This window comes from Haliotis asinina, chromosome 2 (genome assembly GCF_037392515.1).
Source record: "Haliotis asinina isolate JCU_RB_2024 chromosome 2, JCU_Hal_asi_v2, whole genome shotgun sequence".
In the NCBI taxonomy this organism is placed as follows: domain Eukaryota; kingdom Metazoa; phylum Mollusca; class Gastropoda; order Lepetellida; family Haliotidae; genus Haliotis; species Haliotis asinina.
Window position 1 is genome coordinate 12,832,965 of NC_090281.1, and position 20,805 is coordinate 12,853,769.

The window sequence follows — 20,805 nt, forward strand, 5'->3', positions numbered from 1 at the left end:
CGGTTTCCATAGCTGTCAACCCTCATAGCTCCCAATGCTGGAGGTTTTTTGGAAAGCCGGCGAGCTACTCCTCGCTTAAAACTGGTTTATAGCCTCTACTTCGCTGCACAATGAGCATTGCGCTAATACTAACATCCGGAAGCACATACCCAGTTTGATATATTAATTTACGGACAATTCGGATGACATTAATCGCATATTTACTTCGGTTTAATTATAGCATACCTTAAAAATACATAAAATACACATATAAAAAAAGTGGGGGGACGGGGGGAAATTTCTCAATGTGTGATGAGTGCGTGACATGAGGCTCAAATGCGTGAGACTCACGCAGGATGCGTGAGAGTTGAGAGGTATGGGTTTCTTGAAGTTGGAACTCTGTAGACCTTCATCACTCGTAATCTTCCTCCTGTTTCGAGCTAACATGCACTGCCATCATGTTGTTAGGCACACCAAACTCAGTCAGTCTTATGCTATGCGCTGGAGGTTTGGCTTTAACGCTACTTTGTGTCAATTATGTGAGGGCGTGTCAGGGATCAGAAGTTGGGTCGCGTGGAGCATGAGTCACATGTCATACTGCAGCCTCCAAGCGCTATGGTCGCTTTCATGCTTGTTTGGTAATATTCCAGCTATATGGCTGTAGTCTGTAGATAATCTGGACTAAACAATCGAGTGATCACGCGCAAATGGCATGTACGTGTCGCCCAAGAAAGTGAGCTTATCCACCCGATCCCGTCAGTCGTCTCTTACGGAAGTATGGGTTGCTGAAGACCAATTCTACCCAAACTCGGGTCTGCTTTTGTGTAACAGTGCATGAAAGTCATACACTTCTAGTCACATTACAAACAGCAGCTGTATTTGTGAACACTCTTTATTCCACTTCTTTGTAAGGTACTTGCAAACATAAGTTTTTCATCTGGGTGATTCATGAGGTAGCAGCTTTGGTTGGATGAGCCCGTACATCTGTGGACAAAATACAACACATAAATTGCACATGCAAACTTAGAAATGACAATGCGTTCAATCAATATGTTCCAGTTATAATTATCCAACACATGCACAAACTTTCAGACACATTTCAGAGTAGCTACAATACGTCGTGTAAACAAAGCATACTGAAACAGGAAATTGTCAAGTAGTGAGTGAGTGAGTTAGGATTTTAAGTCACATCGGCAGTATTTCAACCATATCGTGACTTAAACAAGTTCCACTAATCAAACTTAACCTATAAACACCTGTCAGCGAACGAGAGTAAAACAACCGGATTATCACAGGCATAGCATTAAAACTATTAATCAGTTTGAAAACATTTAAACTATAGATAAGACTACAATACAAACCAAATATGCTATAGATTACAACCCTGAAAAACAAGCCCTGAAAGTACGTCACCATATCTTGAGTTGTTAGTAGTAAGTGTGAATTTACTTTGAAGGTTTTAGAAGTTACAAACCCTCCCGGGAGGACAATAATTTTACAATACTTAAACTCTCTTGAATGACAACCTGTCAGAAGTAGTTCCACTACCTTTGTCTACATACACTTTTAGTCAGAGGCAAAATTAACTGTGTCATGAGACACACTTTTATTCGTAACCATGGGAGAGACGTTTTGGATTTGACCCAGACACCGAATGTGTTACAATAGTCGAAGAACAGTACAACTCTGGAGTGATAATACGATGACGTCAAACCAGACGTTGTTCGCGTTGTACAACGGTTTCTTAGACACGTTGCGGCAAAGTGAAATTGGGATTAATGGCGTACTTAAAATATTTCGCTCATATGACGACGTGCATGCGTGTGTGTGCGTGTCTGGGTGCACTAGCCCAGACAATGCTAGCTCATTCAGACTCCGTGCCGCAGTTAACCATACTCAGACACACAATACTGATTCCGAGCCGACCAGTTTTCTCTTTACCTATTAATGCAGAGCTTCAGATTGGGAACACGAAGTAGCATATTTTAACGTCTGTTGGTGTGATGCAGTCGGGGATTGAACCAGTGACTTTCCGCTCTCCGGGCGACACTCTTTCCAGTACATGACGGAGGCGGTCCGAAAACGTATGTGATGAAATGGAGCGGTATTTACGACATCATACGAATCCTCCATCACCGGTGAAGGAATTCCTTCCACGGCTATGGACTAACTTTCCCCAGGATTTAGATCGATGTTTAGTGACCTCGATGCGACAAAGGCATCAAGTCTGCACCAATGCACTTACTAATGAATGTGTAACGTTGCTTGTAATCCCCCTTTTTGGATGCTGGCTCCTTTGACTGATGTGATGCTCTGATGGAATGTTGATCATTACAATACTTTGAAACATTTCTTTCCATGCAATAACATTTTATTGCCGGCAAAACAAGCTGAACATTGCTTGTTGTTTGTGTGTCAACAACTTTTTCCTTTGACAACAGTTAGTGTATGATAATTTGCTCTAGATGCAATTTCACCTTGTCAAAGATTACATGCCATTAGTCTGTATATTACGAAAGACAGGCGAAATCTACTTTGTCAGATAAGGACCCAAATTACTTACGTCGGGTGTGATGTTGCATACCAAGAAGTATTTTTTCGTAGATCTGAATAAGAAACCAAACACGCACATTATACATTATTTTAAAATAAAATGTCAATACATTAGACTTCTATATTGCATATTCGTTTTCCATATTCGTTTTCCACTCACTTAAATGTTCCTTCAAAGAAGATGGCGTTCATGGATTTGGTTTACTCACAATCAGTGACAGATCATTTCATACAGAAGAGCCTGCATATGTCGTTGTCATGTCGACCATATGTCAACAGAGCTAGCGATTTATTGATATTTGGCAACTGATAGCATGGAGCATGCTTTTTCTTAAACTGAATCGATCATTATTCTCATAATCAATACCATTAATTAACGCTGCAAGCACATGCCATTTATACTTGTTTATTGTTTTACGACGCTCTCAGCCATGTTCCAGCTATGGGGCTTCGATCTGTAAATAATCAAGTCTGAACCAGACAATCAAGTGATCTAGGCAACTGAGATAAATCAGCAGTCATGATCACCCGATCCACTTATCGCCTCATAAGACGAAGACCAGGTCTAACTCGGATTTTCACGGGTGTCCTATACTATGACATCTTAACAATATATCTCCGAACAAAAACGTATATTTAGAAGTGGAATCTGAGGCTGTATCGGTATCGAGAAATTACCAGACTGAATGAAACCAAAATTAGTATTACACATTCGTATTACATTAATATAAAACTGTAAAATTTGTTCGTATTTTTCAATTCGAGTCACTTTATTCTGCAGATATCGTTTAAACTGTTACGAAACACTTACTGTCTTGTATTCGTGGATATATTCTCTGATGTTGATGGTACCGTCGTCTTAAATATGAAAGAGCATAAATGCAAGATTACTATATGTCAAACGCCGTTTTGCGTGGTGGCAGCAGATAAACACCTTGTGCAAAACTATCATTCATTAAACACGCAATTACACCTGCCCTTACATCAAATGGTAGATCCCACGGGTAGAATATATTCCAAATACATATACCCCAAACATTTCAATGTAAGAAAATACAGCATAATCTATTGCAATAGACTCATTCATTCCTACTTCTTTTATTGTAAGTTTATCACAGACATCTCCAGAGGAGAAGGTACTTAATGTACTTAGACGTACTCCAGCCATTCATTGTCAGAGAACTGTACCAACCATGTTTAGACTTACAGTGACCTGCAGTAAACGCTTCCTTGTACTTGTGCAGACTGTTTGGTTCAAGATATACTCACGGTTGGTGTCGTATGTCCTGAAGATCCTGTTGGTCTCTGCCCGGGTAAGGGTGTCGTCATTGTCGTGGTCAACGAACTTGAACACCTCTTGGGCAACGGCCTTGTTGGTGTTAGTGCCGTGCACGTACTCGTGGATGCTCAGTTTATGATCGTCTGGTTGAAAAGACAAATATATGAAACATATGGATGTGCGTGCGTGCATGCGTCAAACGGAAAAGTCAAAGATAAACGATATAGCGTTTCGAAGATTCTATCGCCGTGGAACAATCCAGCCGTCTCGAATTGCTCCCTCAGAAAGATGCAATACCGACCCAGGAAGAGAGTATCATGACCTTAGAAGAAGACTGCTCAATATACCCAGGCAAGCTAAGGCGAACCACAAGGTTGTACCCTTCTAGAGACACGCTGTTCACGAAAGGTGAGAAAATCTATCCAGAAGTGGATCAGAATACTAAAAATTAAGGCAGTTTTGAAGATGATCCGTCCGTAACCCGCCATTACGATATGTACCAATATTGGTATGTTTGGTATTGACTAGTTGATCAAACGCCAAGCACAATGACTACACATTCAGTTGCTTCTTTCCTCTTAAAACAAGTAACTGCTTTATTGCATTATTATCTTTCTACGTTAAACCTACTTTATCGTTTGCTTAATACGCGCGCACAGAATTCACAGTATGAAGGGGACAGAGGTAGCACTCGACAAAAGGAACAAAAGAAATCGCAATCAAAGTAATGGGTATTCTGGATGCAGTGAATGGGTGAGTCAAAATTAAAAGTTAATATTTCATCGACATTATTTCCAAACATGTTAAAAATATGTTTCAAGGAGGTTTACATACATGCGCATTTCAGCAATATAATATTGACAATTTAAGAACATTGAAGGGAGTATCGGTAAGATACAACGTGGATCCTGTGAGAAACGCAAGTTGCAACACTTACGTAATAGCACCAAGCGCAACATAAATAGACCCTCCAATACGAGCAAAGTTACTCTTTACTATACAATTCACAAGAGGTGGGCGAGAGGAAATAAGGCCGAACATTCATTGATCATCTCAACGTTAATTCTTGTGCCAGTTTTCAAAACCGTCCTCCATTTTCAGAATTCCTAAACTAAATATCTTTCGTTAGCCAGACGTTCTTCTAGTGAAGTATTGTCTTTAGATGATTTGGTAATTTAAATAACTCAGAATAGCATTATTTCACTGAACCTTAGGTTTCCAGCGAATCAAAACGAGGTATAAGGTAACCAAATTCCATGTCAGAATTGCACCACATTGAGGGTTGAAAGTCATCTACTGAAGAACGAACAAACTAAACCGGTTATGAATGGTATAAACAATAACATTATTATTAACATTAACTCAAAATAAACTCCGAATGCAGTTCTAATATCACTAGGGAGCCAGTGCTATTACTCAGATGAAAATCAAGAAAACCATTAATTGTTCATGTCATAACTGAATACACCCAAGGCTCTGCCAAGGTTAGGTAAAGACCCAATGCAATGTTGTTTGAAAAATACTATCGAATATTTACGTATTGCATGGATTCAAGTTGCACAGAAAGTTTCTATAGTCATCTGCGCTTTGACCGGATAGCATACTGACCTGTATATCAAGCCTGTCTGTATATTTATCAGAAGAACCCACCTGGCATTCCTGTAATTACTATTCATGTTGATATTTTACTATACTTGATGACGACAAGTGGGAACAAAGGGAAATACATGAACTCTTTCATTTGGTCAAAGGCATTACTCACGGTTAGTGTCGTAAGTATCAAAGACTTTGTAGAACTCTGAAACTTCAAGCTGTCCATTGCTATCAGCGTCGACATGGTTGAAGGAATTAGTGATAATAGCAAGCAGGTCCAGAGTTGTCGAAGCTCCAGGCTGGGTGCTGAAAGTTGAACCATTTTCAGCTCAGCACGTTCATCTTAAATCCAGTGGTTGTTTGTATTCAAACCCTAATTCGGTGTGTATATCTACGGTCAAAGCAGGCGGACAATTTGGTCATGTGGTCATTTCCAAATTTGTCATGGTGGTGAAAATATGATTTAGTATCTATTCTCTATTTTGACGTTTACCATATGTTACCATGTGAATGATTTACTGGCTTCTGCATGTATCTGTGACTTGTGCAGCTGGTGAGACATTATGACTTTGATTTTATTGCAATTCCTAACCATAATCTTGAATAGCCCGAATCGTAAATAGAAGCTACTTAAGCGGCTATGGGTGAATGAGTGAGTTCAAATTTAATCTTTCATCGGCATTATTTCCAAACATGTTGAGTTGAAAATATGTTTAAGGGAGGTTTCTGTATATACGCACATTTAAACAGCATGATATTTACAAATTCAGGACAATGAAGGGAGTTATCAGGAAGGTACAAATAGTTCCTTTGGGAAACACAACTTGCAACACTTACGTAGGAGCACCGAGCGCACCTGCCAAAACTGTCAGCACTACAATACACAGCATCCTGTAAAAATGACACGACTGTTCAGTATTTAGCTGGTGTCCTATCCTGTGACTTTGAAAGGAACAATAATGAGTCAGTGAAAGAGCCACGAGAATCAGTTAGGCACGATAAATTATAAATGTTCAAATTCAAAACTCCACCCTTAATTACTACTGTTGAAAAACGACCAATGAGCCATTCTCGCAGAAAGCTAAAGCATCTTGCTGGTGATAGTTGATGCTTTCAGATCTGTGTTTCCTATTGCAAACCAATGCATAAACAGAACTTCTGTGAGTGGCATTTAGAAGGTGGTGTGGCGAAGAAAGACCATAGTTCTGTGGATTTACAACTCCAATAATATAATATGAGAAGCGGTGGGGTAGCCTTGTGATTAAAGCGTTCGCTCGTCATGCCGAAGACCCAGGTTCGATTCTCCACATGGGTACAATGTGTGAGGCCCATTTTCTGGTGTCCCCCGTCGTGATATCGCTGGAATATTGCTAAAAGCGGCGTAAAACTAAACTCACTCACTTACTAATAAAATATGAAGACGTTTCAGTGTGGCTACTAACATCGTTTTCAAGCATGGCAACCATGGTTCCTTGACAACGATGTATGCATATCCACAGAACTCTCCTTGCTCTTCAATGTAGAAACATGCAGAGCAGTGAATATTCTTAACACACCGTTCGATGATAATAACTTTAATAGGAACTATGTGTCATACAGACCTTAAAGAAGCAGGTAAAACATATACTTACCTTTTGATCAAAATATGTTTTCTAGAAGGGTAAAGAAGTGCAATCCTTTATATAGGCATCGGGATAAGATAAGGTTATTTTGAGATCGGAATGTGGAGGCACCGCTGTGAAAATTCAGATTTTATTTCACAAGACATTTTATATGACTCACTGCTGACAGGTTTCCTATTCGAAGACATATGTTATCTGTGCCGCGGCATTTCACTATGGTGGAAAAAAGTGTAATCTGTCTGGTTGTACATTACAAGAGTCATGACCTCTTTAGGAGTGGTGTGACCGGGCAGGAATGTGATGTCATAAAATTTACCAAGCTTATACAATCGTTGTCTGCTTTGACCTTTGTATCAGAACTCTGATCTAAATCAGAAAATTTAAAAAGAATCCAAAACATTGCCCCAAATGCAACAAGCAGCATCTCTTTTGTGACATTCATTTATCATCTTTGCACAACAAAGATTTTCATGCAATCGGGCTAATGACAAATATAAACGTATTCTAAAGTTTTCTCTTTCCCTATTTTCTACTGCAGTTGTTAAAACAACTTTTCTTTACACGCCCGTCTTAAGATACGAGACCCGTGAAGGTCCCGGGGTAGAATAGGCCTTCAGCAACCCATGCTTGCCATAAAAGGTGACTATGCTTGTCGTAAGAGGCGACTAACGGGATCGGGTGGTCAGACTAGCTGACTTGGTTGACACATGTCATCGGTTCCCCATTGCGCAGATCGATGCTCATGTTGTTGATCACTGGATTGTCTGGTCCAGACTCGATTATTTACAGACCGTCGCCATATAGCTGGAATATTGCTAAGTGCGACGTAAAACTAAACGCACGCACTCACTCACTTAAGATACGAAACAAAACAAATATTATTTACATTTAATGTATTAACAAGGAATGCAACTCAAACATACAATTCATAAAGCAACTTTTCTTTACACGCCCGTCTTAGGATACGAAACTAAACAATATTATTCACATTTAATTTATTATAAAGGAACGCCGAACGCCGAAATATGGCTCCAAAGCACAATGTACACAAGTGGTAAGTACCATGTGCACATCACTCCATCCTAAAGCAGAATATCGTTTGCTCAGCGAATCTTCTTGTAGGGTCTCCAGTCAACAAACACAAACGTGACAAAACCAACCCCGGGTTATCTGAGAACTGACCTGGCATGGGTTGTAAAATAGGTCAGACATTTCAAAACATATTTTAAATACTCCACTGTCACATATTATCTTAAACAGTGGGGAATATTTCACCTCTGGACGGTATTATTTGAGTATCTAGTTGTATGTACATTTATTTAAAAAATGAACAAATCCATACAGAGTCTGTGGAATATTTTACTTTTGGATGGTATTATTGGGGAGTCTTGTTGTATGTTTGCATATGCATTTAGAATGTGAATAAAACCACACACAATACAACCGTTGTATATCCAGAATAATAATACTACCCATATAAATCCATGGATTTGGAAGATGAATATATCCATATGCAATGCAACCGTTATATGTCCATATACAATCCATGAAAATCCATAGATTTAGAAGATGAATAAATCCATATGCAATGCAATCGTTATATGTCCATATACAATCCATGAAAATCCATAGATTTAGAAGATGAATAAATCCATATACAATCTGTGGAATGCACCACTTTGGCATGATATTAATTGGGATTCTAGTTCTATGATTGTATACGATATGATAATTATTCCGATCATAACATGTTACGAACACCATGCAAATACGTTAATTTCAAGCATTTATGATGATGTACACATGAACATGTTCAGAATTTACCGTGAAACGTGTCAGTGCGTTGTTGTTCAACTACGATACAAAGGGGATTGAAACCTGTTTTTTTTATTGTACATTTGAATGTTTTTTTGCCAGATTGAAACTTGCACTGTTGTTTTAAATTCAATTACACGTTTAATTAATTTCACATATGGCGTGTGTCCCGCCAAGTGCGGCTACGTGCGGCTGATATGATGGAGTAAGTTGGAACAAGAAAGAGCATTGTGGAGTAACGTTTCACGGTAAGTAAGCAACAAGTTACAATCACAATACCGACAGACAAATAACGTTATTGACTGCCTTCATCAGAAGGACCGTGTCACAAATCTGTGAATAAAGTGTCTCTCCAAATGGAGATGAGTATCAAAGAGCTACAGGTGAGGGACAAAAGGTTTCGTGATAAGTTGCATAGATGGAACCTGTATGCCCGACGTCCACGTGCTATCCAACGACTGACGGACCGTCACAGTCCTGCAAAGTATCGCTGAGCGGCAACGCTGAATGAGTAGTCATTTGGCAAACGTTATGTTTTCCGATGAAAATAATCTTTACTTTGGGCGTCCTTGACAGACAGACAGGTGCATGGCAGTGTGTCCAAGACGGATGGCTCTGTATTGCTGTCGGGCGGGACTGGTTGGACATCGTGACAAATTCAGGACATTAGAAATCCTTTCACCTCAAGATTACGTACGCCTTAAATTAGCTGAAGTGGAGTACAGGGGGTAGAATGCTGTCTTCTTGGGAGTACAGCGTCGGTAGGTATTGATATTAAACTTATTATCTATGACCTGCCAACATAAATATGGGTATAACTATCTTTCTCTTTACACTATATCTACTCTTTACAGTCAAACAAAGATAAGTTTGAAATTTTGAAAAGTTATTTCAGTTATTTCAATATGTGTGTCCGTCTGTTCATTAACCACATTACTACATTTTCAGGTATCAATAAAAAACAACTCCATATTATATTTGCTATTACGTTCTAATAATGGAGTTTCAGGTACCTCAGAGTTACAGCATACACACATGGACTCTTCGATTAACAACTGTCTGTTGAATAACTTTAGCCGTGGAGTATATACTTATATACTTATATACTTACATATATTTAATTGCACAGCCTTTACAAATATTTAATGCTTATTTAGTGTAGACTGAGACTAAGAACAATATATTGAAACCTATACAATGTTTGCTAGTGATTATGTTTAGCACAACATGTTCCTTCCTTCAGTTTGTTCTGGCCTTGGAAGGGAATCACAGAAAAGTCTCTAAAGTTTGACTACATCCGATTTTATGCTGTTTTAAATGGAGAATCTCATTCAATACTTGTCAAGCACAAGCGCAGGGCCATTTCCCACAATCTACAGATATGATATGACATGACATTTACTGTGATGAGTGAGTACCCTCAGTTTGCAGTTGAGATAGCCCTTGGACAATCTGTTCGTCCTGACTGAAAACAAGGAGGATGAGGCAACTACAGAGAATACTATGTAACTTTGAACAGTCTCTAACCATTCACGACATAGCTTCCTTTACAAATGCCACAAAGGGGAACCTTATACAAGAATGCCTGAAAGGTTTCTCACGAGCGAGCTTCTATCACAAATGCAACAAATGTACGAATTACAGATTAATGTATCTCCATGAAGCAACAGCTCTACCCTGAGACACCGCCGAACTTGCACATCGTGGAGTTGTAGCACCAGCCAGTGTGACACACGGCCTACAGCTTGCAGAGACACAAAACAGGGCTTAGAGTGGCCCTCAGTAATCAACTCCTGTCACACAAGGGGTGTGAGGTTAAGATGTCATTCAGACCAGGAACCTTACTTGATTCCACCAAGTTGCGTGGGACCTTTGGTCAGGTCATCTTGTTTGTCTCTCCACGACTGTGATATGCGCGCTATCATGTCAAGTCAAAGTCAAAAGATGTTTATTGTATGAAAGGCCTCCAATCCATATACATGAGCGTTACAGTGATAAAGGAACATTTGGATATTTACATATATAGTTAAGGGTATACAATTCGTTTTATAAGAAGATATCTTTTTGCTAATGTATATGCTGCTTTATATACAAAGACAATTAAACAAGTCATTTCAGTTATTACTTTGTAGCAAAGACATGTATGCATAGTGGGGATTTCTGTCTCATTCCCTGATAACAAGGACATATCAGCGTAAAATGATATTTTATTTGAGACTTAACAAGGGAAATCTGCCACATTCACCATATACCATGCAGTTTGGTGTCTTTAGGCTTACATTGCAGTACCCTCTACAGGCTAAAAGATGAACTCTCTCTATACAATCGAACCGCTGAAAAACCCATATTTCAGCTCCTTATAATCAAATGGGTTTACATGAGTACTAAGTATCTCAAAAAATCACATTGGTGACATAGTCCCAACTTTGCATTAAACCGGTAAAACTATTATTAAAGCCTTTTTTCACGTAAAGCTAAGTTCTGTGTACATTTAGTCAAATTCATTCTACGTGAAAACAAAAATCCTAAGTAGGAATACTGATCGCATACATTAATCAAATGACAGTCATAAAATCAGGTTTCGTTTGTGGCCACAGGATCACCCCTTCTAAATATTATAATTTCTGTTTTGCTTAAATTAACTGTTAACTTACAATCTTTAGTGTAACTGTCTAAGATTTTTAACTGATTTTGTAAACTGACCACAGTATCCGAAACTAAAATAACGCCATTAGCAGAAAGGAGCATTAAGACTTCTACAAGATCTGGGTACATTTGGATTCCATGTTTTCCACCTAATTCACTAATGTAGGAGTGGGCTTAAGCAGCAACCTTGTCTTACGCCACGTGGAAAATCCAAAAGACCTGTAGCCACGTCTTTGCAACGCACACAGAACGAACGTAAAATACATTGATGCTATCTGTCACATCCGTTATCATGGGTTCCTGTATCAACAAAGCAAGCATATGCTACGACAGATACAACTAAGATCTTAATCAGTCATATAACACTTGAAGTGATGGTGTATGTATCACCGTGGTAGGCGATTTTTTCACCTCGAGGCCGCCAACCTTGTTAAATCAAAGATGAGATGAAAAAGGTGGACTTAATACCATTGTTATCTTTCATTATTCTACTAGCTTTCAAGCTGAACGTGCATGAGGCTATGTGTTAATTTTCTCAAGTAGTAAAGACACAGAACCTATATGCAATCTGGCGATCACTTTCCAAAGAGTACTGGCTTCCTCCCAATAACACTACATTTTATGAGTGGCACAAAAAATATATAGCGACCCAATACATTAGAAGAACTATTTTTGTGGACTTCTACAGTGTTACTTTGACGTTCATCTTTCGGAAAACTCCATTAACAAATACCGATATTATTAATAGCATTAATTATGCCGTCTTTAGACAGAATAAGAGGCTACTAATTGAAACCTTTAGAGTATTTGCAGTACCTTTTTAATAAAACTCCAGTCTATTGAAAATGAACTTTTCAAGCTATAAACCCAATCTCAAAATAAACTCAAGCACCAATTCACCATTAAATGGCCTGTGATTGTTTCAAATACGTCAGTTAATCATTTGACATTCTCGTTCAGCTATATTAATATACCTCTATCTGTGAGTCATAAAACAGCCGTGTATTTCCTATCGACAGCAGTAATCATTCTCAGCCGCTTCGCATAGCTGATGCCTATAAATCATTGACAACAGATCACACTTGATGATTAGGATTTGTTTCGGCATCTTTACTGACTATAAACTAAACCTATGCCATCTCATCGTGCCACTGAAGGCTTATTGGACAAAGTGAAAATAAATTTAGGCCAGAATATCACGTGCAGGGTAGTGTCTTGAGGTTGCAACAAAGCTATCCGAATGAGCAAACTGGCATTACTGTATTGTATTGTTTGTCTGATATCATCGCTATCTGATGTTCTTGTTTTAAACACATTTAATGTAAGTGACCTGAATGTTGTTCCGAGCTAAATCATGTCTTGTTTTGATCGATTTCTTTATGATAGTCCAAGGTATTCTGCTTAACGTAGAAATGCAGCATGTAGAATACCATATTCATTGAATAACCAGGATGTCATGTGTGACATCATACTTGTCATGAGAATATATGGACTGAACAAATTACTTAATAGTTTTACCCTTATGAGCGTTGAGGAATCACGGTGTCTTGTCCTGAGCGTGCTGTCAATAATAAAATCACTTCAAGTTTCATAAACTTATATATTCTGTTGTCTCATTAGACACAAACAAACTCTAGATGAGTTTGCATCACAATCATAGGACACCACAAAACAATACTTCAGTACAGCTAAATAGTTATGGAAGAGTTTTAACAAAGGTATCAACATCAGTTTCTGTCACCGAAAGGAATACTGTTTATACCTACAACGCAGCCCTTCTGACACTCTGAGTGATACAGGAATTCTGTAGTGTTGGGGAGACATTTGCTCAGTGTGTTCAACCAGTGCGGCCTGTAGCTGCCTACTTCTAAAATGCATCTTAGCTGATGACACGCCTTACCACTCTGCATGAGGTATGCATGCGGTTAGCAAACACGTACTTTCATCAAAGCTTTGTCCAAAACGGACATTTTCGCCCTTGAATTAATGGCGGGGCCTTTAATGGGAAGATGACATTTTACATCTGTATTTTAATGACTGATCCTGAGTTCAAGTTCAAAACATGTAGACATGTTACGTTAATGTCTCTTCGAGACCTACTTTTCCAAACTGGATCTTCTAAATTGTGCATTCAATGTTACAGAGATACTGCAGACATTGTCAGCCATTCTACATCAGGGCAAGTCAAAGAATCCAAACTTAAACTGCACAAGAAATGCGTTCTTCATACAATGACAAAGAACGACATAAATTCCACACAGAAAACCTCCGAAAGATCCTACAAATCTCATTGTCCAACAAAGTCGCAAAAAGCAACTGCTAACACCCTACAAAATGGAAAGAATAATTACCAACTTAATCAGAAGCAGATGGAGCCTGGCAGTATTACACACATTACTTTACGCTGGACCGCAGAAAGACGACAGAAGCACAGAACAGACAACAGTGGCGATCCTCTGTTGCTGCTCTAAACACAGATGGGATAAGTAAGGACGTTAATAAGTCAGTGCACATCGTCATTCGTAGAATACAAAATCTGAAAGAACATGTTCTCCCCCAGCCACCTATTGGTCAGAACATGTCAGCCCCTCCTGATCTGTTTGCAGGTAATACCACTGGCAATGCTTCACATAACAAACAGACCATGCTGACCAGTCTTTGTTGTACGCATCAATGCCGAGCGCCAGGCTGGGACCAACAAGTACCATATTTTAACGGCTTTTGGTATGTCACGGCTTGGGATCGAACCCACGACCTTCCACTCTCTGAACGGACGCTCTGAATGGAGGCGATCTATAAATAAAGAAAGGACTATGCTGCTTGTATTGTCAAGTACGTCTGTCCATGGATATTTCCAGCAAATCTATGAAATACTACATATATTTCATATATTGATCAATGTCAACAGATAACATAAATATAACTTCATAAGAGTAATCATGTCTCAGAATCAATCAGTCAAAGTCAGAATATGTTCCAACTCAACCCTCAACATCCAGTTGAAGAACGCTGACGGAGGATGAATCTTATCTTGGTGTGGGCACCTCTCTTCTGCGTCCTTATGATGACAAGGACCACGACTGACACACAAACCGTGACCTTTGCCTATACGACAACTGGAAAATGGATTGCCAAGTCCGACAGTAGTGAGTCTGCATCTCCCAGTACCCCTTTGGTTGGGTGTTCCATCCTGCCTTCCAGCACAAGGCTAAGTGACCAGCGTTACGTTTCTGAACAAACGTCATGGACCTGTGAGATATCCACCGGATCATCTTTGAAGACGTACCAACAACAACAGCCTCGAAAGCAGGTACTGTTACAGCATGCTATTCCCAAGGCAATTAACCCTTAATAATCCGGATTAGAATTGTTCTTCAGTATCCCGTGCCATCACTGTAACTGTTACTTATACTACGACATAAATAGCTTTAAAATGAAAAAAGAAATAATTTCAATACACACTGGCCCAAATAAGTTTCAAGCTTGCTCTCCTCCTGTATTAGGTATCGGTCGTCCTAATCCCAGACATGCTCAGTGGTATGGATTAGTCTTCGATCAGGATGTATCTGAGCTGTTTGGGTGACGGTTCGGTATCAGTTTTACTTCATATGAAGCACAGACATCATATCCAGTTAATAAGATCCGGGCCAGAAAATGTCCAAATAATGACAGAAGGTATTGAGACAACCGACTGACGCAAATATTACTTATTTTAGAAAAATGAATGTCAACTCTATTCTAATGATTGTTAATATCACGATAATTTAATCATTTACACCAATGACTCCCTCCCTCATTTATAATCTGATGAAAACATTCACGCCCCAAGTCCCCAATGCTTGTGGCAAAAGGCGAACGTGGTTAAAGTATCCCAGATGCTTAGATGATCACACGATTGTCCTGTCCAGACTCGTTTATCCGTTTATTTATTTATATAGCTGGAATAGTGTTGTGTACTGCGTAAAAGGAAACCCTGTCGCCCACTTACCGTAACGTATCGTCACTGACAATGGTCGTTGTATGACTGAGGTGTTTCTGATGTTAAAATCTCACTGTCCTCAGATACTCTTTATGATGTGCGAACCTCGCTTCCTGTGTAAGTACACGTTTTCCATCGAGGATGACGTCACGTACATCAAATTGGTGCAGAAGTACACTGTGGCCCGATATGCCCCACAGGTTCATTACCATCAAGCATCTAACAAAATCTTTTGGATCACCAGACGATATGGAAAAACAATCCATTGGAGGCTTGCAGAAAAGAAATTGATGCAAAGTGACTGCAACGTTGGAGGTGAGTTTTATTTATAGACATTTTTGATAAAATACTCTTGAATTCAAGAACAAGTTCATTGTGATGTTTTCTACGAAAACGATAAATCACGATTGCATGTTGTTTTTGTCGTTGCTCTAAGTAAAAGTACGTCTGGACCAGATTGTCGATCTTATATTCTGTCCAAGATTACCTCTCGGGTTTGTAACTAAGAAGAAGCACCAGGGTATCCATTGCCTCAAAGAAATTGGGTGTCAGGAGGTCAACACAATCACGTTCGTTCCTTGACAACTGCAAAACTGTCCCCAGTGAATTCCTTGTAATGCACGCATCTCAAACCAATACATTTTGCTGCAAGATGAGACCTAAATGACCAAAATTAATGGCCAATTACTTTCACTTTCGAGACTTTACTGTTCCAGCCAACATCACTGTAAGTTCCAGTCCACATTCCTGGAGAGATTCTTTTGCGAGACACATTTTACCTTCATATATCTTCTCAGCTTTTGTGCAATGCCCGTTCGTGATTGTGTATACTGAATTTGTAGCCAGTCAAAAGGCTGGCCACTGTCAGTGGCCAATCAGACAGATGACTATTGTCAGTGCGGAGTTGGTATAGCAGGATCAACTGGGACGTATAGTAATCATAGCCCGTATAGTGCGTCCTTCTGTCTAAAAAAAAACTGCATTAATCGTGATGAAAAAAAGATATCAAAATGCAATCGTGATCAAAATAGCAACAAACAAGACAGGACATGTTCAAAATTCACCAGACAGGGGCGACGGGAAAATTATAATTTGCTATATTCACAATTCAAGCTGCAAATATATCTTTATGGAGATGATACTTTCATCTCTATTTCTTTGAACTTACGGCCCATTGGGAACAGTTTATTCAAACATGAAATTATGTTTTGTAGAATGGTTATTCAAAGCATAACTTTTAACGTTTTTGCGTATCCTACACTGACAGGATTCCAGTAGCCAAAATACAAGGGCCAAAACTTCAGGTCAATCATTTAATCAGATTGATATATCATGTATATGTACAAAACGATGACACAATATGAAGAGTAGCTCTGAAGATATTACTCTATGACAGAAACATCAAGATAGCAGCAGGATTATTGACGTTAACTCGAGAAAATATAAACCAAAGAAAGAAATCACTTCTAAAGTAACTGTATGAAAACAGAAACGCTTAAACAGGTTTGAACTTAAGTACAAAACATGCCCCACATGCACCAGACCGCTGTGAGGACGGACACGTGCACCAGACCGCGGTGAGGACGGACACGTGCACCAGACCGCGGTGAGGACGGACACATGCACCAGACCGCGGTGAGGACGGACACGTGCACCAGACTGGGGTGACGGCGGACATGGCAAATATTATTGAACATCGAAGCTAAACTTTATTGGGGATGATACTAAGAACTGCGTAGATATTACTTTCATCTCCATATATCATTTTATATCGTGCGAATCTGACATTTGAAGTTACACACCTTGCTAGAAAAAGATTATACAAATATGAATATTTAAAGTAAAACTTTTTTCGTATCTTACGTTGGAAGGATTTCAATTGCAAAAATACAGAAAGGGCCAAAACTCCTCCACACGAGCGTTTATGTCTCATTGTATTTAAAAGAAGTTTGTTTAGAAAAATATAGTCATATCACAAAACGATGACACACCAAATGAGTGAGTGATCGCGTTAATATGTAGCGTCATATCGGCAATGTTGCAGCCATATCATGACGAGAGCAATTTTATTCTAAATCTAAAACACTTTAACTGTAAAGGACAATTTAAATTTGCAAAAGATTGCCAACAAGTGAAGGTAGATCACCACACCAGGGACCCACTTTCAAAGAAGTTTCAAAACATTTTCCCTGACCCCCTGGAGATATTGAGGCCATCTGCTGACAAGGTATTGGACAGTTTCTGTATTTTCATTGCATAATCAACATTTCATGGAAATATTTTTTTAAGAGTCACTCGTGGGAAGTAACTGGTCGTGGGCAGCAAAACATGCCCTCACGCTTAAGGCCAGCTGACTTCATCCAGACGAAAGAGTTGGCTGGATTGCTATTCTATTCAACATACTGTATGTGCACACGATGCAATGTTTTCTCAGAAAGTTTTTTCCACAAGTGACTGACTCTGGGAAGACTAAGTTCAAGCTCATCACTTACTGCACATGCATTTGTTTCACTGTCCCAACTTCTGCGCTAACCCCTTGCAGGACAAATCAGTAGTAACGATCTGAATTTATCGTTTGTTTGACAACTTTTATTCTAAGTTCACTATGATTCTTACATTTAAATATTCAGTTGACAAGGTAAAAATATGAGGATTCGCAATCTTAATTTCACTTTATTTACTTTTTGGTTTGCAGTGAAATTCATCGGTACATTTTCACGGCAAACAGACTATACCTGTTAATATTATTCCTTTCAGTGCAAGTGGTTACATTTGCTATCGACAACAACAGAAACAACATATTCATCATGTCCAGAGAAGATCTGAATATATTCGATATGTTGAAAAGGGTATTAAAGCGTTTACAACATTTCACAAAGCCTTTCCTCACACACGATTATCTCCAGGTTGACATGCATAACAGGTGTGTTCTTTACGAAGAACCTATTGTATTTGCGATTTGGAACGATTCGTTCGATTTGTAAATGTATGCCGGAGTTTGAAATAAACTAGCTCCAGCGAGTGATAGAGTGAGAATATGCTTGGTCAGCAGGAGGCACACAAGAAAGACGTAAGTCTAACAGTTATTTCTGGTGCTGCGAAATTCCAGCCGAGTTGAGTCTCTGGGGAAACTGGCCCTTTAAAATCAGTTTTCCCACTGCCTCAGTAAGAGTGAAGGAGTAGTTACCGTTACTGCAGAAAGAAACCCTTGTACTGCTCTTCCAGTAACCTCTGATCGTGAGAACCCGAAAAGAGTGAATGAGTGAATTTAGTTTTACGCCGCACTCAGCGATATTCCGGCTATATGGCGGCGGTCGGTAAATAATCGAGTCTGGACCAGACAATCCAATGATCATCATGAGCATCGATCTACACAAGTGGAACCGATGACGTGTCAACCAAGTGATAGAGCCTGACCACCCGATCCCATTAGACGCCTCTTACGACATGCATAGTCGCCTTTTATGGTAAGCATGGGTTGCTGAAGGCCTATTCTACCGTCACGGATTGAACCCGTAAAGATGCAGGTAAGAATTGATTATCCATAACCTGTGCTTGTCGTGAGAGGCGACTATAGGGATCAGGTGGTTAGGCCTACACATGTCATCATATCCCGTTGCGTAAAGCGATGTACATGCTGTTGATCACTGGCTTGACTGGTCCAGACTCGAATATTTACTAATCACCACCATACAGCTGGAATATTGCAGTGTGCGATGTAAAACAAAACCAACTCACTTTGTGGTTAATTATCCCTATCGGTTTGACGCGAAACTACTTTGCATTTTCCTTCCATATCAAGTAGTCCTGTTCTAATATAACTGAAGTACGTACTGTTGAAAGCAGTGTTCATTCGGGTCCTCAAACGCGAAACGGCCAGTTACTATTTAATATTTCTTTTTGAACCGTGTATACGTGTGTTTCAGAAAGGTTTATTACACCTGGAGATCGAAGCAAGTGATAAATGCTCTCGGTGACGAACGGACGTCGGAGGTATTTTTCAACACATCTGGGAATGTGATGTCGACATTTGTTGTCGACGCCAAAGGTGGGTGCACACCCTCAATCGCTTCCTCTCAATCAATATAAAATTCACATCAGGAGATAAATATTTTTCAACGTGCACTATTCTTATCGATGTCAAATAAATTATGTTTTCTTGCGCCATTGGGGTATACTGGGAATCGCTGAATGTTTTTCTTGATATGTACTTGATAAGTGTCAAAACCAGTGTAAAATGATGTTTTTGCGAGTTCATCACTTCCTATTGGCGATATGTCGGTACAGGACTTCGACAGGTCGAGTCGCACAGTGCATTAACTATATAATATTTCCATTTCACTAGACTTCTAAAATATACACATGAGCATTAATTAAGCACCACCAAAAAAATTGTCGACTGTAACAAAAAGGGATCAAAACAGAGAAGTCAACCACTTGCAGTTAGCATGAAATTCAGGTGCTGACTCAAATGCATGCTTTTCATGCTAAAATTGTGTCATGATAAATGCGACTGAGGGGTACAAAAAGGTGAAATGAAGTATTCTCATTGCTTGTCGACGCATCAATCAATAATTGAACGAGGTATTAGGCTTTCTGAAAATACCAGATGGCAGATTATTGGTATGCATGAAGCTGGTTTGTCCTGTCGCAGCATTGGGTCCAGAGTGAATGTCAACAACACTGCCATCATGCGACCACTGGTTACGTCAAGGATCGTCCAAGATCAGGAAATCCGAGAAAGACCACTCCCTATGATGACCGTGCCTTAGTTTGCCTAGTGAGACGCAGGCCCATGACCAATGCCAAAGATCTCAGAGAACCATGGAGAGAGGGTATTCGTCTCTCAACCAGCACCATCCGAAGGAGGCTCAGGTCCGCTGGACGTTATCCAATCAGACGTCCCTTACTCAATGATAGACACAAGGTTCAACGTTTGGCGTGGTGTATTCAACGGCAAAACCACAACCTGAGGACATGGCGCAGGATCCATTGGTCCGTTTTCTCCTTCGTGTTACTGATGAGGCTTATCAACAGAGGATGATCAATGCAGCTGAACCCTTTGGCAGTGGCTCTGTAATGGTATGGGGCTGTATCTCCTATGACCGTAAGCTGAATCTTATCATCATTCAAGGGGCACTCAATGAACAGAGACACCAACAGGAAGTACTAGAAGCTGCTGTTGTCCCGCATTTTGATAACCACCCCCTCGCCAGTCGGCCAGTATTTAGGCTCCATCGTTCCAGAGCTTTTATCGCATACTTGCAGAACAACGCAGTTGACAGATTACATTGGCCTGTGAGAAGCCCTGATCTCAACCCAATAGAGCATTTATGGGA

General features: G+C 39.6%; 1 protein-coding gene across 1 annotated transcript; it reads right to left on the bottom strand.

Annotated features, from left to right (window-relative positions):
* Positions 1-853: 853 nt before the first annotated feature.
* Positions 854-7,206, bottom strand: LOC137272278 (uncharacterized). Its single transcript, XM_067804639.1, has 7 exons — positions 7,036-7,206; positions 6,242-6,295; positions 5,574-5,710; positions 3,802-3,954; positions 3,344-3,390; positions 2,543-2,585; positions 854-963 (listed from the first exon to the last, which is right to left on the bottom strand). The coding sequence occupies exons 2-7, from the start codon at positions 6,292-6,294 to the stop codon at positions 926-928; spliced, it is 471 nt and encodes a 156-aa protein (XP_067660740.1). The 5' UTR covers position 6,295; positions 7,036-7,206; the 3' UTR covers positions 854-925.
* Between the last annotated feature and the right edge of the window lie 13,599 nt (positions 7,207-20,805).